Source organism: Podarcis muralis, chromosome 6, assembly GCF_964188315.1.
Source record: "Podarcis muralis chromosome 6, rPodMur119.hap1.1, whole genome shotgun sequence".
NCBI lineage: Eukaryota > Metazoa > Chordata > Lepidosauria > Squamata > Lacertidae > Podarcis > Podarcis muralis.
The window spans coordinates 23,918,012-23,935,908 of record NC_135660.1 but is presented as its reverse complement, the minus strand read 5'-3'; the positions used below and the strand labels follow the sequence as shown (position 1 = coordinate 23,935,908).

General features: G+C 40.9%; 3 protein-coding genes across 12 annotated transcripts in view; 1 reads left to right on the top strand and 2 right to left on the bottom strand.

Moving 5' to 3' along the window:
• The window catches only part of MED12L (mediator complex subunit 12L), a 168,554-nt gene that overhangs the window by 44,735 nt on the left and 105,922 nt on the right, over window positions 1–17,897 (top strand). For 5 of the 9 annotated variants that reach the window (XM_077929876.1, XM_077929872.1, XM_077929871.1 and 2 more), the window contains exon 14: window positions 1,520–1,702. In XM_077929876.1, coding sequence (XP_077786002.1) covers window positions 1,520–1,702 — 183 coding nt within the window. Of the gene's footprint in view, window positions 1–683; window positions 789–1,519; window positions 1,703–17,897 lie in introns of all 9 variants that reach the window. The other 4 variants (XM_077929875.1, XM_077929868.1, XM_077929869.1 and 1 more) reach the window with 1 other exon arrangement.
• Window positions 2,772–3,978, bottom strand: GPR171 (G protein-coupled receptor 171). The gene is given in 2 exon segments (XM_028732000.2): window positions 2,772–3,848; window positions 3,850–3,978. Coding segments are annotated over 2 exon segments (1,191 nt in total). The 5' UTR covers window positions 3,964–3,978.
• On the bottom strand, window positions 10,627–17,096 carry P2RY14 (purinergic receptor P2Y14). Of its 2 annotated transcripts, none has more exons than XM_077929865.1 (3): window positions 16,958–17,096; window positions 14,412–14,510; window positions 10,627–12,435 (listed from the first exon to the last, which is right to left on the bottom strand). In XM_077929865.1, the coding sequence occupies exon 3, from the start codon at window positions 12,413–12,415 to the stop codon at window positions 11,402–11,404; it is 1,014 nt and encodes a 337-aa protein (XP_077785991.1). In that variant the 5' UTR covers window positions 12,416–12,435; window positions 14,412–14,510; window positions 16,958–17,096; the 3' UTR covers window positions 10,627–11,401. The 2 variants fall into 2 exon arrangements, with proteins under 2 accessions (XP_077785991.1, XP_028587143.2); XM_028731310.2 differs by lacking the exon at window positions 16,958–17,096 and adding an exon at window positions 16,211–16,413.

The following is a 17,897-nucleotide window of genomic DNA, read 5'->3' as shown; positions in this document are numbered from 1 at the left end:
TTTTGCACCTATTGTGCTCTGATGGATCAAGATCTCTTTATATATTAAAGGTGCTGATAGAATTAGTTACATTTGCATTGTTTTATATGTCCATGATTGGAATTGGAATGAAAGGAAAGGGTGTCCTTCTAAGGTTTGAGCCCAAATTTTATTTTTAACTTTAATGGTTGTTAGGTTCTTTCCTCAAAACCAATCCATTATTATTTGGACCTGCAAGAATCATGACTTCAGACTTTTATTTCTGCAAGGTTTCATCTCAGCAGCAGCACAATCTCTTGTGAACAGTGGTCCTTTATACAAATTGCACTGTTCTTGGGGAATACGCATCCCTCTAGAGAAGTATTGATGTTTTAGCTGTAGCCTTTCTCTAATCTGATCCCATAGCAAAGCAGACATTTCCCAGGAGATTACTCATTCATTGTAAACAAAACATTCAGGCTATCGCCCTTGAGTGCAGTTTCCCCGAGCTTGTTATTATTATTTTTTTAAGTATGACTTCAAAAAGAGACCATTTTGAGTGTTATATATGTTGGGGGCAGAAATGTCTTCCGTCTTGTTTAATCTAAGAATTTTAGTATTGTGCTTTTTAAAACTGAGTGATTTTTTAAATCTTATGTGGCCAGTCACCCATGCTTTACATCATGCTCTGACTGGTGTTTCTTTTTCTCTTCGGTGATCATTAGGACCATAGTATTATGGAACATATGTACATTGACTCGGGAACTGCTAATATTTTTGATGACATAGACAAGAATGACTTTAAGACAGACTTTGGTTCGGAATTTCCAGTAGGTCTAACTTCGGATTTTTTCAGTTAAAAAAACCCATTCTTCACTTTGCTACGTGTGTCAGCATGATCTGAGACATGGAACACACACTCTTACCAGCATTTCCTGCATTTCTTCTGGTATTCTCAAAATATCTCGCCCCTTTCCCCCATACTCATCCTTTCCTTCTTTTAAATAGCATCATGGTCTTAGGTTTACAAAAGATGCCTCACCTATTTCCACTGTGGTAACCTTGATACCACTTCCACTGTGTTTAAACTGCCACTGTCATTCACATGTCACGAGCAGTGAAACATTAACTCATATCATTTATACTTACTGAAACCATTTTTTTAATAAAAAAACATTTTGACATTCTTCACTCACAATATTGAGTGCTAACATTGGCCCCCTTATCAGCTACTGTTTGAAAACTGAATCAAAATGGTTTTAGTTACTGCATATTTCAATGCAACTGAATGTTGTTTTCATTGGCATGCATCAGGAGTAGCCAACTTGGTACCCTCCAGATGTTGTTAGACTACAGTTCCCATCATCCTTGACCATTGGCCATGGTGGCTGTGACTGATGATAGTTGTGGACCAACATCTGGGAGTTGCCACATTGGCTGTCTCAGACATACATCATAAGTTACCTATTCTGAGGTAAAATGAAGCTGCATTTTTTGGCCATACCATAAATTCAATGGATATTTCTGTTTACAGTATTAAATGTTTGTTTACATGTCTTAGATATTTTCTCCAATGCCTGGGGAGTCTTGTGAGAATCTGAATTCCGTATCAATGATAGACAGAAGAATTTCAACAATGAGTGAAAAGTCTATGAAGAGGGAAAAACTGAGGGAGCTGATTTTTCCATCAAACTACAACCTCCTTCGCCATTTGCAATATGCAACACATTTTCCTATACCTCTGGTAAGTAACTTCTTTCTGTCTTTGAAGAGGAAGTCTATACACATGCAAGCAAAACTGCTTAGAGGTTTTATTTACAATTAAGTGGGATGCAAATTCTGTTAAATAAATAAATTGCTTACTGGCTTACTTCAAACTAATGACAATTCATTTAGCCAGGTCGCGGCTCGTTGTTTTGTTGTACTCATCATACAAAGTGTCACTGAAACAGGTGAGTGTTAAATTAGTTGACTCAACTCATTTCCTTATCTCCAGTTAGACTTAGCCATGACTAGTTTTACCTGGATTTGGGTTCCTATATGAATATTTTATCCAAGTACATTTTGAAAACTGTACATTGTCTGTCAAGCATAACATGGTCTTCAAGCAGATTAACATGAAAATAGAATCATAAACCATTCGTAAGCATGGGGCTTGTTCCTGTGACACCATTTTTTATTCTTACATCTGAACCAACCCCGCTGTGTGTACTCCCTTAGATGAATTACATGCTTCTTATATACATAACTCTAAATGTCAGTGTTACGAAAGCAACCGTCTTCAAAAAGGCTCACAAAGTATTCAGTCATGCCAATTCAAGATATCTGAATGTCAAATTACAGGTATGCAGGGGGAGAATTCATAGAATTGTTGAGTTGGAAGGGATCCTGAGGGTCATCTCGTTCATCCCTCTGCAATGCAGGAATCTCAGCTAAATCATTTGCCATGGGGCACTTTGAGTAATAACCAGCCAAGTCATACACAGAGTAGACTATTGAAATCAATGACTAATCTGAGTATGACTTTCATTGTATTTCACCCTTCAGAAACAAAATGTGACAACTGCTTGTGACACATTGTGCAACCAAATTCAACAGAACAATAGCTACTAGCAATGAATATTGTATCTTGGGGTGGGGATATTGCTTCTTTCCCTTAGCAATTTCTCAGAAAATGCAGTGCCCTTGCAACTGAAGCTCTACCTGAAGGAAAGATGGAGAGGTTGTGTGCTCTAGCTGGGGCGGGGGCGGGGCCAATGCATTTTTAATGTGCAATAAATTGTCTAGAATGGTCTGCAGTCTCCACTGAAACATCAAAGTGCTGTCTCTGTTAATGCATTTTCTGGGAGAGTATTATTTTCTTTACGCGACCCGAAAGCCTTTGTCACGTTCAGTCTAAATGTCTTTGAAAGGTAAAAATACAGAATTGGGTCAAAACAGAGATTTGACACACCAAGTAGCAGGGTGGATTCTTTGGCTTTGAAGAGCGTTCGCCTGAGAGAGCAGTCTGTGGTTATAGCTTTGCTTTGACTCAGAGTATACGGGATCCGGACAATATGGTAAGGAACAAAGCATATTATGTAGCTTGCAGTGACTAAGAGTATGTTCACCAGGGCTTTCTTCACATTGTCGTAGCTCATGTTGTATCTGTTTCGATAGAGTAATCTGATCACAAGGAAGTTAGAAATAAGCACTATGGCGGAAAAATTGAGAAATATTGCAGAACAAATGAAATTAGTGAAAACATGCCAATCTCTTCCCACCGTCGTTTTGAAATCAATACAGCCCACATTGGCCGTTTCTTTGATTTCTTTGATTGGAATTGCCATGTTTGGCACCATGATAAATAGAACCATTGCCCAGACTACTGCTGATATCATCTTAGCAAAGCCAGGCTCCTGGATGCGATAGATCTTGCAGCTGTGCATTAACTGAAGGCAACGGTCCATGCTTACAAATCCCAAGAATATGATGGATAAGTACATGTTGATATAGATGAGGCAAGCTGTGACTTGGCAGTGGAATATTTTCAGTTTCCAGGGAGCAACTCCTAAATCAACTGCGATTTTCACTGGCAAGGCAAGGGTTAGCAAAAAGTCTGCTGTTAGCAGGTTAATTAAGTAGACGCTCATGCATTTGCGATGTTGCTCTGCCTTCAGGAAGGTCCACAGGGCAAAGCAGCTCCCGATGAACCCAATAAGAAAGATCAAGTAATAAAAATAAGGAAATGGCTCCATGGCAGAATAAACATTGCAACCTGAGGAATTGGTTATGCGCATCTTAAATGCTTCACAGGAGAGGCAAAGTATGTGCACCTTTTCTGAGAGACAAAACCTGGAGTTGGAAGAGAGAGAGAGAGAGAGAGAGAGAAATAAACAAACAAACAAACTGACTTTCTGTAAGCAATAGTGTCGTACAGTATCTAACGAAATCTGTGACTGTTCTTAAGAACAGGTACCCCCAAACTTGGCCCTCCAGATGTTTTGGGATTACAATTCCCATCATCCCTGACCACTGGTCCTGCTAGCTAGGGGTGGTGGGAGTTGTAGTCCCTAAACATCTGGAGGGGATGCCTGCTTAAGAAGCTCAGGAGCAACTTCCCCCATTCTGGTGCCCGCCAGATGTTTTGGGCTATAGCTTCCATTGGGCCCAGCCAATGGTACACATACATTTTAAAAAAATGTTTAAAGCAACTTTTTGACAAATCGGTTCAGTGTGATGCTGCATTCATATGAGAAATGCATTTACTCCAAAGCATTTCCTTTTCAGTTAGCAGGGCTGATTGCAGACTCAATCGTCCCAGAAATGGAACAAATAAGTGTGAACACTGCTTCTCTTTTTGTTTTATTTGGTATTCTCAGACATCCCTAGGCATAGGAGGTTTTAATTAAGATGCAAACCATATTTGCCAAGAACATTTCCATAGTTTGATGGTCTGATTTTTTGCAGCAAGATCTGTTTTATAGATGTACTGGTAGAAATCATTGCTAGAGCCATGCACACTGAAGAGGAAGTGGCTATTTTTAACATTTCTAAGAAATGAAATGCAGTAATGATTTCCAGATGAAGAACAGTGAACCTTCAGCTTCCATTTGATGCACCTCATAGATGTTTGCCTTCTCCAGTTGTTGTGGAGCTGTTGGTGTACAAACAGAACTGTAGGTTAAACGCTGGAATTGTTAACGTTGGCAGTTTTACAACAATAAAATGTGTGTGTATCAATCTACATTTTTTTCAAGAGCTTTGGCTGTAAATGGAAGTGATTTTTTGTGCAATCTTTTGAAGTGCACAAATATTATACCACAGGTATGCCATCATTTTCAGAGATAGATAGTAAAGGAACCTAGTTTATATAACTAGCCAACAAAAGTACCTCGGTTTAAGAACAGCCCTGTTTACGAACTATTTGGTATACGAACTCTGCAAAACCGGAAGTAGTGTTCCAGTTAGCAAACTTTACCTCAGTCTATGAACGGAAGCTGGTGGAAGGGCACCGGCGGCGGGAGGCCTCATTAGGGAAAGTGCACCTCAGTTTAAGAACGGCTTTGGTTTAAGAATGGACTTCCAGAATGGATGAAGTTCGTAAACCGAGGTACCGCTGTAATGCAGAGGGTAGTGTGACTGCACAGTGGGGGACTAGTGTGGCCAACCTGCTCAGAAGCTCCCAGCACAATTTGGATTGCCTGGAGCACAAATGCCAAACTCAACTCACTCACCTTATGAGTAAATTTATAGCAATGGGTCAGAATTTACATCAGAATGAAATCAAATCAGTTGGTTGGGCAAGGGGATAGTCTGAAACACGTCAAAGCCAGGCAAAAGGAGAATCCATCAGAGAGGAGGCAAGTGATAGTGAGGCGTGAGTCATTGGAGGTTTGTATAATCCACTCTTGTTGGTTATAAAAGTTATAAATGGAAATCAAATTATATACATTCTCATTTAGCCAAGCGTCGGACAACTCTGTGGCAGTAAGTCAGCTTTTAAATGACTTTTGAAAACTGTTCATTCTGTCAGGAAATTATCTTTCCCCAATAGTTTTCTGATTTCTATTATCTTTTGTTTTGTTTTGTTTTAATTTTACAGTTTTATCTATTGTTCTGAACTGATTTTTTTTTTTAATGAGGTAGTGGTATATAAAGGTAAAGGTACCCCTGCCCATACGGGCCAGTCTTGACAGACTCTAGGGTTGTGCGCCCATCTCACTCTATAGGCCGGGGGCCAGCGCTGTCTGCAGACACTTCCGGGTCACGTGGCCAGTGTGACAAGCTGCATGTGGCAAGCCAGCGCAGCACACGGAACGCCGTTTACCTTCCCGCTAGTAAGCGGTCCCTATTTATCTACTTGCACCTGGGGGTGCTTTCGAACTGCTAGGTTGGCAGGCGCTGGGACCGAGCAACGGGAGTGCACCCCACCGCGGGGATTCGAACCGCCGACCTTTCGATCGGCAAGTCCTAGGCGCTGAGGCTTTAACCCACAGCGCCACCCGTGTCCCAGTGGTATATACATATTTTTATAAATAAAAATCAATGAGGATGAGGGCCCAGTTTGTATGTACCTCTCTACAGACAACAAAATTGTCCATTTATCCAAACCTTTGTAATGACTTGATTACTCTAAAGTAGCATCTACTCTAATCAACTTGGCAAGGCAACTTTTAGATGTATCTGCACCTTTCAATGGGTTTCACTTCTCCTAGAACTATGTAAACTAAAGATTTGCAGATGGTTTGCTTATTCAAGTGTGTAATAGCTATGGGGATGTATTTTTTCAAGGGCTTTCTGACCACAGCCCATTGCTACCTCATTTCTCACAACTCGGAGACATCTATAGCCAGCTAACTATTTCACATCTTGTTTTTATATCCTGCCTTTCCTCCAACCACAGGGGCACAAGGTAGCTAACAACATAAACTAGGCAAAAATCAAACAGACACCAGTGGCAGAATTAAAACCTCAGAATTAAGCTAATCAACAGCAGTAGCAGCAAGTAACTATAGCACTACTAAAACAAAATCTGTTATCAGCCAAATCAAAGTAACCAAGGGCTTGTTGGAATAAGGTGGCTTTTGTTTGCTTACAGAATGCCTGAAATGTCAGGTCATTAGGTGCATGCCAGCAGCTATTTACTAATAGTCAGCAAGGGAGCCTGGTCAGGTTGAGTACAATTCAGCATTGCACTCTTAGGCTGGTGTCGTGTGTTATGACAGTGGTGTGGCAAGTGTTAAAATACGCCTGTAATGTGTGCAGTTAACTGACCATGTGGATCAGACTGCTAATCTGCCAAGTTCCCAGTCGGCAAGGGATATGTGGTGCCTGAGGGTTGATAAGTGTGGAAAGTCAGTTATTTTCCCAAGGTCTGAAGGCACATTGCTCAAGCCAAGCAGGTCTGGGTCTCTGCATACTATCAACACCATGTGGAATTATGCCGTCGGTCAACTTTGGTATATCCTACGTCCATTTTATTAGTAGCTTACACAGATGATTCCTTTTAAATCTTGGGAGTCCAAAGAATTTAACCAGAACACAGTGCTAGAAAGATCTGAGAGAGTTTGGGAGCAACCACTATGAAGGGATGGAACACATAGGAATGCAGGAAGCTGCCTTATACAGAGTCAAATCACTGGTCCTTCTAGCTCAGCATAGTCCATAGCAGCAGATCTCAAGGGTTTAAGACCGGGTTCTCTCCCAGCCTTTCCTGGAGACGCCGAGGTTTGAACCAGGGACCTTCTGCATATAAAACAGAGATGTTCTTCCACTGAGTTTAAATATCATAATCTTCCTTCTGAGAAATGACAGTCACTTTGAATCAATTACAAAGGAAATTGCACTGTGGTCCTGAGATAGCGAATGCTTGATTCTGTCAACTCCTTCAACAGAAAAAGTCGTTGCAATTTTTGTGACTATGAAGTTTCAGCATGGAGTATCTATACTGAGTTTGTCCATAACTGCAAACACTAACAGTTTACATAGCCTGTGTTTTGTATTTGCGTCGGTGATAATAATGACTGGGTAAAGTATTTTAAAAGGTACATACCTGTTTTAGAGTCCAAAAAGCATTGAAGAAGTTTGTTAAATGTCCTGTTTAGTATTGTCAGGCGACCTGCTTTTTGCCTTGTGGCCAGCTACTTTTCCTTTTGCTCTTTATATAGTTTGTATCTTAAAAGAGATTTTCCTGTGGCTTTCAAACAGTTGACGTCTATGAAACCAAAAGCCATCTGAAGGTGTGTGCGTGTACGCACACCCTTAAGAGTTCAAAATTATTCAGTGTTGCAAAATAATACTTCGTCCTCCTCTTGTGATTGGGTGGGAAAGCAAAGTTGCTGTAATGACTTGAGACCCTTATCCTTTTAATTTTTGCCAGTGGAATGCCAGAACAGTTGAGATAGTAGCAGAATAATGCACCTTGCTTTCTCAGGGAGCAAACTGGAGTGTGAGGTTCAGCAGAGGATAAATATGTATGTAATTTTAAAGGTTTTAATTAGAGCAGTCCTTCACTGATACTATCTAGGGGGTGCACAGTCCAGCAAAATTAATTGCAGCAAGTTTTAAATTAAATTAACTGGTATTAAAGGTAGAGGTAAAGGACCCATGGATGGTTAAATCCAGTCAAAGGGAACTATGGGGTGTGGCGTTCATTTCACTTTCAGGCCGAGGGAGCCAGCATTTGTCCACAGACAGCTTTCCGGGTCATGTGGCCAGCGTGACTAAACCGCTTCTGGAGCAACGGAATTACAATGTTATGACTAAAATAAATAAAACATCGTTATAAAAGCATAATTTAGACAAACAGGCAAAAACAAAACAAAACATTGAATTGACTTTCGCTAATCTCAAGAGATTTTAGCGTAGGTTGAATTCTTCCATTGAAAGCATTGGAACTTGAACTATATCGGGATCATTTCATAACGTTCCTGTCTGTCTGTGTTAAGGAATTCCTTTAGTACCAGCTACAGTGCGGCTACCGTTTTGTTGTTGTTGTTGCTTATGTTAATTGTTGCAACAGAGAGATGCACCTATCTGTTTCTCGGAACTTAATTCGGAGTCATACAATTACATAGATTTAATAATAGTGCCATCAACTCTGAAATGGCTTTATTCTGAGAAGCATTCATGGCAATTGTTTGCAATAACTACAGACTATGTTTGTTGTTGTTGTCTTATAAAAACTACTGATAAAAATATATTATTAAAAAGACTGTGGTCTAACTGGCTTCTTAAATTCATTCCCGCTCCCCCATGCTCATGAATCCAGAAGCAGGTTTGTGTCCTGTGTTCAGTAGACAACCACCGAATGAATGAAAAGGACCTCACATAAATATGTTTTCTATGCAAAAAGGACCCCGGTATTCTCAGCTTTCTTCGTTGGGTCCAATGAAAAGAAAGTTTTAAAACCCCCCAAATAAACAAAATCATATCAAACAACATAAATTTTAAACTTAGACATTCCAGATAGTGATACAGTCCCTGAAATACTTAATATTCTATCTTCAAACTTATTGCGAAGCCTTGGGTGTGACCCTCATATCCCTCTAGTTTGTAATTCTTTCTAACAGGATCCGGAGGGAAGCTTATGAACAGGCTATGAGGCAACAGCATTCTCATGCTTGTCGCTATCATTTAGTATTTATAGGTATACAGCCTGAGACTACGGATGTTCAATTCAGCAATCATGGGTAGTGGTGGAGCAAACTTGAGGAACTTTGGTTCATTGGAGCTGAGGAAATGAGTGCTGAGCATGGCACCCTTACATTTTTGGAGGCATCTGATGTGATTTCGAACAATGAAACATTAAACAGGAACTGAGAAGCAGAAGAAAATCGGGACTGCTTCCAACAATGCAACAATCTCAAATCTTGCTAGAAGGAACAAGACTTCCATCCCCCCAATAATCTCATTTCCATCGAATCTAGCTCCCTAATGCTACAGAGGTTTCTCCAGTTCAAAATGAACAGTTTCCAACACCATATTGTGGCATCTAATAAGGGGGAACTGTTCTCATGGCCTACTCAACTCGGAGCACCAGAGTTGTGTATTACAGAAGGCCTCAAAGCATCTGACTAGCTCTCAGTTGCGGAACTGACAAGAGAGTTGCAACCTTTTGCTGTGCTGAGTCAGACTTGAATCATACCTGCAGCTTTTGTTTGAGAAGCCATGTCCTCCCAAACCACTGATCTGCCTATATACTCCAATTGGCATTGTTTCCTGTTGTTCCCTCCTTTTGTCAAGAAGGGAGCAAATATCACCATTGCCAAGAGCGTGCACCAGTGAGGGAAAGCAGATCTCTGAACTAATATTCATACAATACACCTGGGAACTGTTGATAGGAAATTACCCCCCCCCCCCATTGACTTAATGTAGATTGCCACTGGGATGCCTGATGCTATTGTTGGGTTAAAGTTAGGAGAGTACTATTTTAGTTGAAGAGGCTGTGTTTGCAAAAGAGAAGGGATGAAGATTTTCACTGGAGAAATTCAAGAATACAGTTGTACCTTGGTTCTCAAATGCCTTGGTACTCAGACACTTTGGTTCTCAAACTCTGAAAACCCAGAAGTAAGTGTTCCTGTTTTCAAACATTTTTCAGAAGCCGAACGTCCAATGCAGCTGCCGGCTATTGTTTCCAGGGCGCCTGCACCAATCAGAAGCTGCGCCTTGGTTTTTGAACATTTCGGAAGTAAAATGGACTTCCAGAACTGATTAAGTTTGGCGCTTTTGTTTTTGCTATTTATTTTTTGTTTTTGAGGCTTTTTCAATTAATTTGTTTTTGTGACTGTGTGGAACCCAGTTCAGCTACTGATTGATTGATTATGTGACTGTGGAAATAGATAAAAGCCCCCGCCCCCAATCCAAACAATGACTATCATCAGTGCAGGTAAGAAAAAAAATAATTTTAATTTTTAATCATTGTTAGATAGTAAAATTCATGTTAAATTGCTTTTTAGGGGTTGTTTTTAAAAGTCTGGAACGGATTAATTCGTTTTGCATTACTTTCTATGGGAAAGCGCGCCTTGGTTTTGGAACGCTTTGGTTTTGAAACGGACTTCCGGAACGGATTAAGTTTGAGAACCAAGGTACCACTGTATAACTCTTCCGATAAGGGATTCTTTCTAGCAATACAGCATTTATAAAATTAGATAGATGATAGATGATAGATATTAAATAGCCATTGCGGAAATCCACATTATTTTATTTTTATACAAATTCAAGCACAAAATGCACATAGCACTCACGTTTGTATGACTTTTGCATACAAATATATTAATAAAAAATCGAGGAGCCAAGTGAAACAATCAGTTCATTCACGATAGTGATACAGTTGTCTTTTAAGTCAGCTACAGCTGTCCATATTGTTTAGATTCAGTTGAGGTGTGAGACAGTCAAAGTCACCTTCTTACTGGTTGCAAGAAAGAAGGCAGTGAAGTGAGGGCTAGCTAAGGGCAGGCTCAGCTTGGTGAGGCAGTGTCCCATTTGCACTCAAGGACCAGCCTCCCATTGGGTCCATTTTAGCATATTGTAAATAGCTTGCTCTCACAGAATCAAATAATAGTAGGGTTGGCATGCATTCTGATGGTCCACTTGCCCAACCTTCTGCAATGCAGACAACTAAAGTATCCATGTCAGATGGCCATCCAACCTCTGCTTAAATACCTGCAATGAGGCAAAGTCCACCACCTTCCAGCGGAGTCTATTCCACTATGCTCTTAATGTCAGAAAGTTCTTTCTGATGTTTAGTCGGAATCTTCTTTCTTGTAACAATGGCTTCGTTTCGAGTCCTACCCTCCAGAGCAGGAGAAAACGAGTTTCCCCCCTCTTCTATGTGACAGTCCTTGAGATATTTGAAGATGGCTTTCATATCTCTTCTCAGTCTCCTCTTTTCCAGGCTAAACATACCCAGTTCTCTCAACTGTTCCTGATAAGGCTTGGTTTCCAGACGCTTGATTGGAATTTATGGAATAACTACTGTTTCACAAATCACATTTGACTTTTTAGATCTAGAGTTTTCTAATTCCTCAGACACCTTCAGCTTGAGGTGCAATTTTTGGTACAACCTTTCCTTGAAGGGTTGGCAAAGAAATACATAAATAATAGGATCAAGGCAAACATTTGCAGCACACAGGAGCAGAGAAAGCTCCTTTAGGTAAAACAACACCTCTTTTGTTAGGCAGTTATAATGATGTGAAGCAGTTTGACTCAATGTGTATGGGATTCTTACAACATGGTATGGAACAAAGCAAATGATAAATACAAGCATGATGGTGAAAATATTCCGATTGGTTTTTTTCCTTGACCGTTTGGAGTTTTTCCTGAATTTTTGGTGGGATAGATATATTTTCCTTGCTATAGAACTGTAAAAGGCTATTAGGAGTAAAAAGACAGCCCAAAAAATTCCTAAGCAGATGTAGTTCGAAGCCTTGTGCCATTGGACACCAAGTTCATTTTTGAGGTTCACACAGCTCTTCGAAAGATTTTTGGTAGGATGTTGATTGGTTAAAATTGTATTGGGAAGTGATATCACTATATGAAGTGCCCACACGGCTACACAGATACATCTGCTACATCGAACAGTATGGAAAGATGTGATGAACTGAGGCTTCACAACTTTGTAGCATCGGTCGAAGCCTATGAGACCAAACAGTGTTATGCTGATATACATATTTAGGTAAAATACGACTGCTGAAAAGCGGCAGACGAAAACACTGAGCCGCCAAGATCCAATTTCTGAATCGGCGAAAACTTTAAATGGGAAAGTTAAGCTCATGATGAGGTCAGCAACCACAATGTTCTTGAGATAGACAATAAAACTTGTCTTGCTGGGAATGTACAGAAAGACCCAGGCTGCCACCCCATTCAACAGGATTCCTCCTAGAAAGATCAGACCATAGGCAACTGGAAGAACTTGTTTTCTTATTATCTCATTGAAGCTGCAGGAGTTTCCTAGAGGAGCGCTTGAATTAGGCATCTCTAGTGCATTTTCAGTGCCTGTGAGCAGAGAAAGAAAGAGTTATCCACAAGAAGAATCACCTGCAGCAGAATCCCCCCATGTATCTTCCTATATGGCACATGAAGACCACATTCAGGAACATTTTTGCATGGAGCTAAATCAAATATGTTTCCGCAAGAGCAGGAATAGGGAGCCTTTTTCAGCCATTCTTGGGAACTTTCCAGGGGTGGCATTTGCCCGCTGTGGGTACGACCAGAGGCAAAAATGCACAGAGCAATGTTTGTTCAGTATGCTGAAATATAATGTACTTTGCAGCCAGTGTAGGTTTCACATCCACAGGTGCAAACTTTCTGGGCGTTTTTTGGGAGCCTAAGCACGAATATTGTCTTGATATTTGCTACTATGAAGATGTTTGAGTACTATTGCTGTATAAGGGGGAGGGATAAGAGAACACACAGAATAACATAACCAGTGAAGCTGAGCAGCTGTTGGCGAATGTTTGATGGGTGTACTAAATTGGACCATGGGTCCAATGCAAGACCAAACCATCACCTCTTCTACCAGCAGATGGCAAATGATGATAATAATAAGACTATAATTTATTTTTTATACCCTGCCCATCTGGCTGGGTTTCCCCAGCCATTCTGGGCAGCTCCAAACAATATTAAAAACACAAGAAAACATCAGACATTAAAAACTTCCCTATACAGGGTTGCCTTCAGATGTCTTCTAAAAGTCAGATAGTTATTTATTTCCTTGACATCTGATGGGAGGACACTCCACAGGGTGAGTGCCACTACTGAGAAGGCCTTCTGCCTGGTTCCCTGTAACCTCACTTATCACAGTGAGGGAACCGCCAGAAGGTTCTTGGAGCTGGACCTCAGTGTCCGGGTTGAACGATGGGGGTGGAGCCGCTCCTTCAGGTTTACCTATTTAGGTCTTTAAAGGTTGGCACCAGTACTTTGAATTGTGCTCGGAAATGAGCAATAAGATACCATGAGAGGGCTAGCTAAGGTGACAACCTCCCAGATGTTACAACTTCCATCAGCTTTGGCTAGCATGTCCACTGTTCAGGGATTATGGGAGCTGTAGTCCAACAAAGCCATTTCCCATCCCCGGGGAGATGACGTTGTGGGCTGGGAGCAAGCCCTCCCCACGCACATGGGGCAGGATAGCCCCTGCGCCATTGGTTGGTCCTCGGCCGTGTCAACCCAAGGCTGTCCAATCCGGATGCTCTGGGGGTGTGGCGCAGGCTATTTAAACTGCCCACAGCAGAGGACATGTTCCTTTTCTCCCTGCTTGGACAGTTCTCTCCCCCCCTCGCTTAGGTTAGGCTCTTTATCTCCCGACCTTGCTATGGACTTCGGTTGGTCGCCTGTTTTTTAACAGGGGCTTGGTAGGAATTTTTTCCACTTGGCAAATTGGCATTGGCCATTTGGTTTTTCGCCTACCTTGTAGCAATTCATTACAACTTTGTAAGGTTAGGCGGTTAGGCATTGGAGTATTAGGTTGAAGGTGAAGGGAGGTAGTGGCCATCACCTATCCCTCCTATTTCAAGGGTACTCCATTAAAGAAATCCGAGGGGCATGGCCTCTGTCCGAAGCCCCAGATCGGGGGGGGGGGGGGCTAGGGCCATTCGCCAACCCCTAGCAGGGATCCTGGGGAAGTTCCTAGTTGATATGCATCAGCAGGGCTCTCCCTTCTGGTGGTTAACCCTTCCAAGACTCCTGCAGACAGGCAGGAGTCAGATATAGCCAAACCAATACCACTCACATTCTGTAACCAATAAAGTTGTGGCCTTTTTCGCCCATTAACCTAAAATACTGTTTCATGTGTCTTTATTCCACTTCCTGGGAGGGTTTGGGACCTTGCCACACAACATTAACTATCCCTTGTGTAAGAGATTATAAAAGGAATTCTTGCTGGAGTGAATGTAAATTGCTTTCCTGGAGGGACCACCAAACCTGGAACTGCAGAGTGAAATCTTCAGCATTGCTGAAATAGCCTTGCTTACCTTATTTTCTTGGATCTTGTATGTTGTCTTGTATATTCACTTGACTAGGGAGGCTTTCCGTTCTAAGGAACACACGGAGTCTGCCATTCTTGGGTAGGTCTGTATGAATAAGAGGGGTGAAAATTTAGCTGTCAGGTAAAAACTGGGATCTTAAATGTGAGAAAAAGATAGTATTTTCTTTTATTTGACATGGCTGGGAAAGTTAAAATACCTTGAGATACACTAAATTTATAGTATGGAGACTTTTACTGCAAATGTATGTTTCCCTCCCTCCCTTGTAAGTGCCATGCAATCTCCCCAATTTGAGAACCCTGGTTGAATATACAGTTCTTGGTTCTGTTGGTACAGCTCTCCCAAAAAATAAGCACTATTGGGTCCTGTTGATTTCAAATGGGGTAAATTAAGTGCTTCAGTGGGGTTAACTTTAGCAATTGTATATAACCTCTATTTCCAGCTTTTACTGAAAGGCAGGGTTCTGCTGCACAGGGCCCTCTTCTGCAGACATGGCTAGACTCTTACTAGAACTTGATAACCCTGTCTATTGATTTTAAACTGCAAAATCAACATTGCCAATTACACAGCCCTCAAGGTGGTAAGAATTGATTTGAAAACGCAACGGGAAGCATTTCTAGTATGGTTCTCAGTACAAAATAAGGTGCCTGCCCTTCATAAAGGAGCTATAGCAAGACAGAAAAATCCCTGAGTTTATTTGCTTGAGGTTCCTTTTGCTCCCTTTTTTGTCTGCCTTTCTGCTTTCCAGCCTAGCAAACATAGGGTTGGACCCATGATTTATATCCTTTATTTGGACTCCTTCAGGAGGAGATTTTCATCAATTCCCTTTGTCTCTGCAACCCCTTGAAAATGGGCATTTGAGGGTTGGTGCACCCTCCAGAATAGCATGGGAAAAGGTAGCCAGGGGCTGCTGGGAGAGGCAGACATCAGCAAAATCCCACCCCCCTTTTCTGCCAGTAGGTAATGTCCTGAGTGTAACTTAATCCAGGGAAAACTAGGACTAGTGGGAGCAGGCTGTGGGATTCAACCCATTGCTGTATTCTTACTTTCAGCTCATGGGAAACGAATTGATAATGGATTTTCAGAAAAGAAACAGAACAGGATTATTATTTTTTGCAACATGTATAACTGAAACATATTCTTATTTGTAAACATTCTGCCATTGCCCTTATTTACAAGGTATGGTAACTGTTTTCTGGTCTCTCCTTTTGAAGAGATCTTTTTTAAAAAAACATTGTTTGTACATTGACATTATAACTGCCTACCCAAACAGCAAAGTATCCTGAATGTGTTGGAGCTACAGCTATTCTGTATCAAAATGCAACCAGATTAACTTTTCAAATTCTTTCTGAAAAATCCTTAAATTTAAAAACTTTAAATCCTTTGAGAACCCCAAAACACAAAATAAATTGACATAATAATAAAAGATGCTTTTTCTAACTTCCTCAGAAGCTCATGTCGTGCTAGATAATACAGGGTGAATTTAGTACAGCATGCAGAGAAGAATCTTCAACCCTATGTAAGTTAGGTGAACCTTAGTAAACAGAATAAGCTATTATAAGTACTGAATAGTACCCTGTTATTCATCTGTGAAATATTGGAGGATGTGACGGAACAATACATTTCATTACTAGAAGCCGCACACTTTATAAAAAGTTTTATTGGATTTCTGCTTCCAATTTTTAAGCTGAGAAAATGACTTGCATTAGGATTAAGCGTTTCCATATGAAGGGGTCTTTAAAAAACAAGCTTATGCTTATTAGAATGCTTCAGTTGCATTTACTTACCAATTTGGAGAGTCCGGTATCCTTTCAAGCTATTAAGTAACTAAAAAATATGTTTCCGAATTCAGGCAGGAATAATGCTCCCTGCTATTCCTGCCCTGCCTGGTTTAAAAACTCTGGAACTTCTTGAACTCCAAAATTGGACTTGAAAAAAGCCATTGTTAGTAATGTTTCTTGTTGGTGCCAAGTATGGGTTAAGTGTCAAATGCTGCAGCTGGCCAGCTCTCCTATACTTCCACGAAGGGCAGCTCTGAACTATTTAAGTGACAAACTGCAGACCTGGCAAAAAAAGAGGAAATGTTGTGAAAGCTGAAATCTTACTTGCTAGCATATAGCCCCTGTAGATTGTTTTGCCCCTCTCTTAGAAGCATTCTATAGAACAGTTAAAAAGAGTTGGCTTCAGTGCTCTGGGAGATGCTGTGCATTTATCTCTGGAAACTGTTCAGTGCAGTTCTGCTCTGGGTTGCTGAACTACAACTCCCATCATTCCTGACCATTGGTCATGCTGGCTGGAGCTAATGAGAGTTGGAGTCCAACAACATATGGAGGGTCACAGCCTACCATCACCCAGATGATTATTCTTACTAGGTTTCTATCCCACCCTTCCTCCCGAAGGAACCATGAGTAGCAAACATCAAAATTTGAAAGCAGTCCAGTAAAACATAATTTAAACATTTCAAAACAGCTCAAAACAACCTGAAACATTTAAACACTCACAGCTTCTGAAAACATTAAAAAGCAGTCACGTACCTGCATAATTATTAATTCCGTGTTTGCCACGGCCAGTGTCTATCACCCACCAATTGCCTGGGTAAACAGGAATGATTCTAAATCTGTCCTGGAATTCAGTAGTGAAGGAGACGGGTACCCTAACCAGGACGGGCATTCCACAAATGGGACCACCCCTGAGAAGGCCCTGCCATGGACAAATGGGTTTGCTGCACTCCAGCTTCCTTTTAGTATAATGCAGTGACTGGTGGTTTTGTAGCCGTGCAAGGGAACTTGTGCTCAATTCCTGACTCATTCATACGGTACTTGGAGAAGAGGTCATGGCATTAATAACAGAGTGCTTTCCTTACGTATGAAATTGGAAGTAACTCGGCATTCTTTTTAAAGACAAGAATGAGATCACAATTGGCACAAGATAGTAAACCTTCAAATGAGAATTTCTAGGGAGAGCAGTTTGATTCCTCTTCAACTACAGTATACCCGTTCTTGTAGTCAATGGGGAAAACCACCATCTGTTGTGAGCCACTTTGGACAGTGTGGGAAAGAACTTGTGTTTCTGATAAGTTGTGATTGCTGGCATCTTTATAATGACCTTTTAAAAAAATGTTTTCTAGGGTGTTGAAAAACACACTATCAGAAATAGGGTATAAAATTCAACTATTGGAAATTCAACTATCATAATTCTTTGCTTCTTTGAATCATTTACGTAGTTCTGCTTTTGGATTCTGAGAGATGTTCTAAGGACACAAAATAGCCACTGCCTCCACATAAATATATTTCTCACACCAGCTGTTTACATGTGTGAACAACCAGCTTTTGCAAGAATCACCTGCTCTCTATCCTATGAGCTGAGAAAAAAAATCACATGCTGTGATTTCTTAAGTTTACAAAAGGGAAGTTGCTTGGGTATTTAACTGCTGATCTACCCACTTGAACTTTGAGGAAGCCATGGTGGCATATG